At 37.6% G+C, this 9,303-nt stretch overlaps 1 protein-coding gene across 4 annotated transcripts in view; it reads right to left on the bottom strand.

The window, feature by feature from the left end:
• Positions 1-9,303, bottom strand: part of Myo9a (myosin IXA) — a 227,184-nt gene that overhangs the window by 20,639 nt on the left and 197,242 nt on the right. For all 4 annotated transcript variants that reach the window (XM_023712466.1, XM_023712464.1, XM_023712465.1 and 1 more), the window contains 4 exons: positions 8,209-8,337; positions 7,351-7,456; positions 6,433-6,564; positions 5,706-5,829 (listed from right to left, as the gene is read on the bottom strand). In XM_023712466.1, coding sequence (XP_023568234.1) covers positions 5,706-5,829; positions 6,433-6,564; positions 7,351-7,456; positions 8,209-8,337 — 491 coding nt within the window. The remainder of the gene's footprint in view (positions 1-5,705; positions 5,830-6,432; positions 6,565-7,350; positions 7,457-8,208; positions 8,338-9,303) is intronic.

Below are 9,303 nucleotides of genomic sequence, written 5' to 3'. Positions count from 1 at the left end.
TTTTTTTTTTTTTTTTTGTGGCCTGATTCTCCTCCCATGTCTTTAGTTTTTGTTAGAAATATTTCATAGATAAGGACATCAGCCTAAACATTAACATGTCACTGCAGACTCATCTTGAACAATCTTTTTCTGGTACCAATTCTTCCCTACAGATGAATTCTCCAGATGAAAATCAAAGTCCCACCTCACCCCAATAATTCACCCTGCATCTTTAGTTACACTTAATTAAGAACCTTAAAGGAGAACCAGAAGGGAAATTTTTATTTTGTAGTTAAATTTACTTATAGGCACAGTATATTGTATAGTAGCATCAGCTCTCATTCTCTATCATAAATACAAAAATGATATAAAGCACTACGTTTAAGTTAAGTGCTAACTGATCTACAGGAAGAGACTTCGTGAGCCCCGGCTTATCCATCAGGGTCCCAAGGTGCTAAGGCCTCAGTATGCTCGAGAAAAGATCCTATTTTGGTTTTACTTTAAGTTCTCCCTTCTGTACAATTACCTATCAAGGTTGTTAACAATTATGAGCTACAGGTTTTTTCTAAAAGTAAGCCTTTTATACTATGAAACAGGACTTTCTCAATCTGATTAATTCAAAATCATCCCCTTTACAGTCTTCCCCAGTGGCTCTATGCAGGATGAAGTACTCTCCTCAGTATTTTCACCATTCACAGTACATGGAACAGTCATCCATTTCTCCTTCCCTCTTTGGTAAAAAAACATGCTTTTTTATACCCATGAAGTCAGTCACCTAATCATATGCACTGGTAATCACTTGTTTAAGTGCATATATAATTTTATTGTCCACTCTTTTCTAGGAATAATCTGAAACAGACAGCTTTAACTACTAGGTTTGGGTGAGAATTCTGTGAGATCTGTGTACACACTGTAAGAAAAAGACTAAGGGTCGACCACTTTAATGTGGGAGATCTCAGTTATATCGATTGTCTTCATTTTCTCCTAAGGCCTGAGTGGAAGATATACTACAGTGTTAAAAGGGCTAAGGTTATGAGGAGAGTTTTTTTGTTTTTTTGGTTTTTTTGGGTTTTTTTGCTCTGAATACCTTCAAGGCATGACTGGCTGGCTTGTGTTGTGGGGATCGAACCACAGCAACCTGAGCCTGACTGCTTTGTTGAAGCAGCCACTTAAAGAACTGAGCTAAGGGGCAGGCCCCCCATGAGAGTTTTGATTGTTTCTGAATATGCTATGCTCTAAGCCTCATAATGCAGAAAGGATGTACAGAGGAAAGGCAAGACATGACTGATAGGCATAAAGAAGTTTAATGTATCATGAATCAAAGTAAGCCTATATATTTGAAGACTCATGAAGCTAGACATATGACAGTGATAAAGTGGACTGTTTCACTGTAGCACATTTGATGACCATGCAGGAAAAGGCAGATTATCCTCATGAGGATTCAGGTAGCCACTTTATGAAGACCCAAAGAAAGCACATGTAACTGGGGTTTATGCAAGTCCTAGTACAAGGACGAGAAACTGCCGTCCAGATAGAACTGTATATAAATAGCTCAAGAACAAATCTCTGAATCCTACATAGAAATTTTAGACAAAGGCTGGATGCATGCCTGTAATCCCAGCACTTGGGAGGCTGAGGCAGAAGAACCTTGATTATTTCAAAGCTAGCTTGGCCTACATAGTTTAAGGACAGTTTAGACTTCATAGTGAGGTCCTGTCCCAAAAACTCAAAAGAAATTTAGCCAAAAGAGCCAAGATAAAGACCCTTATTGAATACTGTTATGGTGTATGGCGAGATGTCCCCCCAAAGCCTCATGCAGTCATGGGGGGGGGTTGATTTATGGGCCAATGCTGGGATTATGGGTGTGAGTGTTACATGCACAGTGGCGCACATAGCCAGCATACAGTATAAAGGAGGGAAAGAGGCCAGCTCTCAGCTATTCCTCTCTTTTGCTCTTACTGCTTTTGCTGTTCTCTGCCTCCATGAGCTACTGCCCTCTGCCACGAGCCACTCTGCCTTGGAGCCAACCAAGTATAGACTAAAACCTCCACAAACTGCCAGCAAAATAAACCTTTACTTCTTTAATTTTGAGCATCAGGTATTTTGTCCCAGTAATGAGAGAAAAATAACCAACACTGACACTTTTTATTAAGTCACATAAAACAAATAGTAAGAACCTGAATTATCAGACTACTTCCCAAAAAGTTTGCTTTCCTAAATAAGAAGAGTCTTTATCCAAGGATTCTGAAGCCGATTGGTTTTGTATATATTACACAATTAAACATCCAAGCTTGCTCAAGGAAAATATTCCACTGCTTGTGGTTATGGCTGACACAGATAGTGAATTAGTAAAACACTTTGAAGGTAGCCAATATATCTCTGGGTGTACCCTCACCAAGTATTTCTGTGTAATGCACTAATCCAGTATTATTAGATATACTGTGGTGTTGTGGTTCCACGAATTGCTAATGTGATGTGGGAAAGTAGTGGTGTCCCAAAGTCTTATTTCAAAGGATATGCAAGTGCAAAGTATTTTCATGATATTAAGATGTTGTTTACCCTTTCCATTTATTGACATCTTCATTAATTAGGTGTAAGTGCTTGTGAATTAAAAAAAAAAACTGCTGACTTATAAGAATCAAGGCAATGATACCAAACTGTATTAGTAGTTATCATATTCTTTAGTACAAATGCATGTGCAGTTTATAAAAAGCTCAGTTTCATGTCACATTGCCAATAAAGTAGTAAAATCTAATTCTGTTGATTGTTGAGCTCACTATTTTTTATTTTTCACATGACAAAAAAGCAAGTACACATAAAGCACCTCTCTTACAACTATTATTTAAGAAAGAATATTTGTGAAAATGCCTGACTGGCCAGCTGCATTGGTTGCTTTGAACATGAAATCTTACTTAGAATAATGACAGGGTATGATTATTCAGACTTGGGCATGTGGCACACATTTTCTTAGAAATATTATAAGGGGAACCTGTTATTTCAAATGAAAGAAATTACTATTGTCAGTGATAAAATTTCAAGCTTTCAAATAAATATCAGCATTTTGAAAAATCTAACTTCTCTGGGAGTTTGAGAGCTTCCCAAAAGATGCCAATGCCATCAGTCAGAGTTCTGACCAGAAGATACAAGCAAGTCTTAAAGGGGATGGGTGATCCCTATAGAAATGAGGCAGGATTTTTTCACTGTCAGCAGGAAGAACTGGAGCCACTAGTTATTTTCACTTAGCCTACTGACAATGGTCTTGAACAGTAGTAATGAACCACCCAAGAGGAGGACTGCCATCGCAAATCAAAGTATCAGGCAGAATCTTGTCCTACTTTTATTTTAGCTCCTCTAGGCTCAATACCAGAGGTTAGAATAGAACAAGAAAGAGGAACAGCAAAGGTATCAGTCAAACAGAACCCAGCTCTAGATCTCAAGAGTTTTAAAACCCAGATTAAGGTCTAGTCTATCTGGAAGGAAGCTAAACAAGCACTGGATCAAGCCTGTAATGGGAGTTTTCATATCAAGAGAATTGAGTCTTAAATACTGGAATGAGAATGAAGCATTTATGAATTATGAAACAATGACAATAATATTAAGGAGATGATACTAGTGGGAAAAGGAAGTGTGGCATAGTAGAGAAGTAGTAAAGCAAAACCAATGTGTATTGCTATCCCAAGGCTTTCTGATGAAATGGTTCACAAGGGTGAATAGTCTCTGAAATTAGGTTGCAAAAGGTTGGTGTTCTTAACTTACCATCCCTGTTCGTCTTTCTTATAACCAATAAAACTGAAGAGGGACACCAGCAATGAAATCCTGTTAGGAGCACTAATATACTATGGTACTTAAGTCTACAAGCAGTCTTGACAATTTGTTTACTCCTATTTTTGTTTTGTTTGCTAAATACCAAGTAGATAAGAATTATACTTCTAGCTCTGAGAAGATACAATCAGGGTCACAGATATGAATGGACAAATAAGCATTGTCAACGATGGGAGATGCTAAAAGTAGTAAATATTTTTAATAGTAACACAGAAGAGATTGCCAGGAACATAGTGGATAAAGTAGTAATTAACTTGATACCTCAATGTTTTCTTCTTTCACCTTTTAATGACTTAACCAATGAAGAAACTCAAAAGGATATTTATCAAAGAGGAAAAAATGCTTCATTTTAAATGAACATTGCTCAGCTGCACAACATAGAGGAAGGAAAACAAAAGATCTAAGAGAAGAGATTAAGAGATGAGGAACAAGTGAAAGCTGATCAAAATGTGGGACCTGAACTGGGGTGGAACATAGAGGGTGGACAAGCATGAATGACAGACAGAGCAGACCAATTTCTGGATGAATGAGAGACAATAATGTAAAGTGGCTTGACACATTGCAATATTAATACATACCGAGACCGAATTGCGGGTTATGCTCATAAATCTAACTGCAATTAGTACAGGTTTCTGGATTAGGAAGGACATGAAAAGGAAAGAAGAAGGTTAGAATGTACATGTTACTGCCCTGTTAAAAGCGGTGTAATCTTTCAGTGGACTGAATATATCTATCTCTGCAGCATTGGCAAAAAGCACGGCTTATCTATCTGCTTTGAAAAGTCACTTTATGATAAAAGACTCTTTCCTTCCTATCTAGATGGGCTCTACTAAATTGGGTATGTAAGCACTGAGTTCCTGAAAACTTGTACTACAGGAAGTTTCATTTCTTAGGGTTTGTGTTTTCAGTTTCTGGGGGAAAAAGATTCCGATCATATCCTATGATGAACTTTACTACCTTTTTTCCTGGAAAAAAGGTTATGTTTACATTTTTTTTTTTTTCAGAGAAGACCTTCCACTAAGTTACCAACAGATCTTTGTTGAGCACTTGCTGTGCCATGAAGTTTGAATTGTAAAGGAAGATGTGGGTTAATACAGTGCCAACAGTGCCATTCTACGAAGATGTGAAGGAAATATACTGGACCCCTAGGGAGTATGGGCATGATGATGGGGAAGCTGCTTATTGTTAGGGACTTACTGGGAATATCAAGCAGGAGCTCACCACTATAATTTTACAACTCAGAGAAAGGGTAACAAATGGGCAACAGCTAAACTTTAATTCAATCACTGTTTTCCAGTTACTCAGATACTGATTATTAAAAACTGGAATTACTGATAGGTCACTGGTTACAATGGAAAGTAATAAATATAAAAGGGGTAAGTGAATTACTGATGAGGTTCCTATCAAAACTTGAACATAAATCTTTGAAGAAATCCTTATGTGATAATAGACTCATATTTGGAATTCTATTTCCTTATGTATCAAATGTTTTAGTTCAAATTCATTTTCAAGACTATTCCTATGAGTCTTGGCAGAATCACAGTGCCATAGTTGAAAATAGCAACATATGGTAGAAAAGTAAGAGAAAAATCTTAGGATAGGGTTAAGTTTTAATAAAAAATGACAGGAAAAGTAAAGAGGCTAATTATCAAGCCACTAATTTTATCTAAATATATGATTTATAAAATTCTGCACGTTTAATCACATACACCCTGTACACATAACTAAAAAGAGCTAACAGATCACACATCAGGTATCCATAGCACTGTGGTATTTGCTGACTTTTTTCCACTTCACTTTCTGAAAAAGATTCTGGAGATAATCCCTCTATGTATTAGAAACACACACTTAAAGTCTTAGTAAGGCTCCCATTTTTACCCTGTGGTTCCATGTTGGCATCTTACCATTGATCTACGAATCAGCGATAGCCTGGTCTTTGCTTTATTTTCAGCAAATTCCAAGCTACTGATGTCTTTGAGACGAGCCTTGTATTTATTCATTTGCTCCACAACAATCAGCTCCACACAGCTGAAATAGGAGGAAAGAAAATCTTTTAAGAGCAGAAGTGTAACTATCATAGATTATTCTTCAGTTAACTTTGGTGGACAAAGGATGAAAAAAAAAATCCATATCCCTTATTTTATGATCTCTGAGACAAGGCTTAGAATTGTTCTTCACAACTTTGGCTGTACACATTCCAAAGGCCAGGTTACACACCAGACCAATTAAATCAAATTCTTTAGGGATGGAATTTAAACACTGTATTTTTAAAAATTTCCTTTTGCAGTCAAGATGCAGAAGAAAAACATGAAAAAGGCTAAGAGGAAATACAGGAATTAGAAGTATTCTAACCAAAGGGATTCAAAGTTGTAAGCCTATAGTGAGCCTAGGTTTAAGAAAATATAGTTTATATAATTTGATACAACAATTTGAAAATTTACTTAAAGCTACAAGCTATCGTACAGAAAAGAAAAATTTAAAAACAGACTCTTTAATGATGAATTTAATCAAATAATCTAACAGTTTACAAGCTCAGCTAAGAATAACCAAGAGGGTCCAGCAATCTTAAAGACACCTCAACTTGTGACTATACCAATTCAGGAAGTTCTGCAGAAGCAAGAGAAGCCTTACGTGGTGGTCTTACTGATGTCCTGAACACTTTGTAGGGGGTCAGTTGTGTCAGGGCAGCGGAGAATGCATGGTGCAAACACAATGGCCAAAGCATTAGCAGACATTCGATTAGTGTCTTCCTGTAGAGCAATCCTAAGAAATAAAACAAAAAAAAAGTGAAAAATGGATAAAAAGGGAAAATAATAGAAAATATGAGAGACAGAAGATGGTATGATGCCAACTGCACATTACTGGGGCAATACCCACATGAGTTGAAGGGAGACACTGTAGACTTTCCCAGAAATGATGTTCTGCCTCTGGAAAATGTGGGTTCACTTTTCTTTGAAACAATCTAGGTCAGCAGTGCTTACTAAGGGAACACTGTGAACACCTCTGTGAACTGCCTCAAGGCCTATGTCACTTGATCAACATATTTGAGAGATGTGGGGTTAGAGGCTTTAAGGCATTTTCAGTTATATACAATATTCAGTCAAAGAAAGATGGGTTTCTTCCCAAATGCTACTACTATTTATTTACAGGGTAAGAGAGACTACTCAAGTTTCCAGTCCGTCTATTTTTTAAGCACAATCTGAACCTACTTCTTTCAAATAAGGTTACATCAACAGATACACATCTTTTCTAGCTGAGGAGCTCAATCAATGGCTAAAGTACACAGTGTCACCATGAGGGTGGGGCTGCTAACATGGCTCACATGAGGGTAAAGAAGCAGAAACACAGACCAGCTTCAAGAAATCCTGAGTGCCTGTTCAAAGCACTAACTTCTGGGAAGGCAAGGAAGAAGAAGACAACAGGAGGGGAGGGAGAGAGAGAAAAGAAATATATGCCACCTTTATGATGAAATTCTTCCAAATTAAGTACTTCTCTACTTAAAAATAATCCAAGAAAAATCTCTAAACATTACTGCACTTCCTGAGTTACCTTACGAGGTGAAAGATGAGGCGTTCAAGTGTATTGAGGTGAGTTCGGGAGAGCTGGTCAATCACAGAGTACACCCCGCGGATTGTCTCCTTCCTCTCCTGAAGACCTAGGAACAGGAAATCAGCAATCAGACTAAAAAACCCTCTTACATGTTACTTCCTCCTCCTAAACACACTCTGAAGCAGCTCTTGGCTTCTGGAAGAAATATTTGTGCCTGAATGGCACAAGAGGAGTGATTCTACTTCCAGTTATACTTTGACACCCTCACTGTAAGCAGAAAGAATCCCCTGAGTTTCAGTCTACATTTCAGCAATCCTCAATTACAACAAAGGGACAGAGATGCTCTACTTTTTCAACCATTTTTGCAGAAGACTGATTCCTCACTAAAATTAATCATCATACATTTTATACATCCTTGGAGTCTAATTATCTTTATGAAGACCATCATCAACATACTACACACCCAGAACACCGAAAAGCCACACTGCAAAACCTGACAGGCATGGCATAAAAGCTTTATACACATTTCTGCTCACATTCACAACTTAAATTGATGCTAGACTATTCTTAAATCTTACTCATTCACTATTTTATAATTCTAGTTTTTCAAGCTTTTTGCGAGTAGCAACGAAGTGGCTTACTCAGAAAACTTGCAGAACATGATATTTTAAGTGTCTAAAAAGTCAACATTTGAATATGTAGCAGTACTGCCAATTTTCTACACACTATCACAAGCTAATATTTGGATGTTTAAGGGCTAAACCACTAGAGAATGCTTCAGAATCAATACTAAACTGATGGCTTTCCTTTCTCAAGTATAGTCCTTGCCTTCCCTTAACCCAAACAGTCCGTGCTTACCCATAGCTCGAAGAAATTCCTCATAGAGTTCAAAGGTCATGAGTGGATTGGGCAAATCTCGAAGCCATTGTTTGAACACACTTGCAATGACATGAATGTTGTAGTCATCTAGGTTTACACTCTCAGCATCTATTTAGAGCCAGAAGGTAAATAACAAAGCCAAAACATACAAATATATTTAAATAACTGATTTTAGAAATTCTTATCACTAAAAGAAGCTTACTCTTCCTTCCTTCCTTCCTTCCTTCCTTCCTTCCTTCCTTCCTTCCTTTTCTTGGGGGGGGGGGTACCAGGGACTGAACTCAGGACCTTGCATTTGCCAGGCAGGTGCTTATGCTGCTGAGCTATCTCCTTAACCAAACTGACAAACTCATATCTCCTACAATTCAGTTTTGTGCTTTGGAACAATGCTTCTAAAAGTCAAGAAAACAAGTGTTCTCCCAATTGGCTGCAAACTGAGATACATAAAATAAAACATTAACTCTTTTGATGCTAAAGCACTGTTAAACTGCTAGAAATGTTTCTAAATTCATTTTCTCAATTATTGTACTGTCTAGTGTAGACTGACAATAGGAAAAAGGCAAGGCCTTTCATAAGAGCAAGGCTGATTTTAAGTCATGGTTAGAGATGACAAGGCAGTGATAAGTGGGCTTAGGCAATATGGAGAAAACATCTTCACCTTGTATCACTTATAAACATCCCAACATTACATAGATTAGATGAATGGGAGGATATTGGATGAATGATTTTTATTTGTGCTGCTCCAAGGTATAAAATTTTCAGGGCCAGTGAGACAGCTTTGCAGACTAAGTGCCTGCTTAGTACGTCTGAGATAAATTTCAGAAATGACCTATATTATCCATCAATGGGTGAAAAGATAAAGAAAACATGGCACTGTGTCAACACACAATGGAGCACTATCCTGCCATAAAGAGAGAGAAATCTGAGGCATTCATAAATGGATGCAGCTCAAGATCATAACGTGGGGGGCCAGGTATATAGCTCAGCAGCACAAGTGCCTGCCTGGCAAGGCCAAGGTCCCAAGTTTGATCGCTGGTACTGCACAAAATAACCCCAAACAAACAAACAAACAAA

The sequence above is a fragment of the Octodon degus genome, unplaced genomic scaffold, assembly GCF_000260255.1.
Source record: "Octodon degus isolate 3935 unplaced genomic scaffold, OctDeg1.0 scaffold00026, whole genome shotgun sequence".
Taxonomy (NCBI): Eukaryota; Metazoa; Chordata; class Mammalia; order Rodentia; family Octodontidae; genus Octodon; species Octodon degus.
This window is presented reverse-complemented; position numbering and strand designations above follow the sequence as displayed.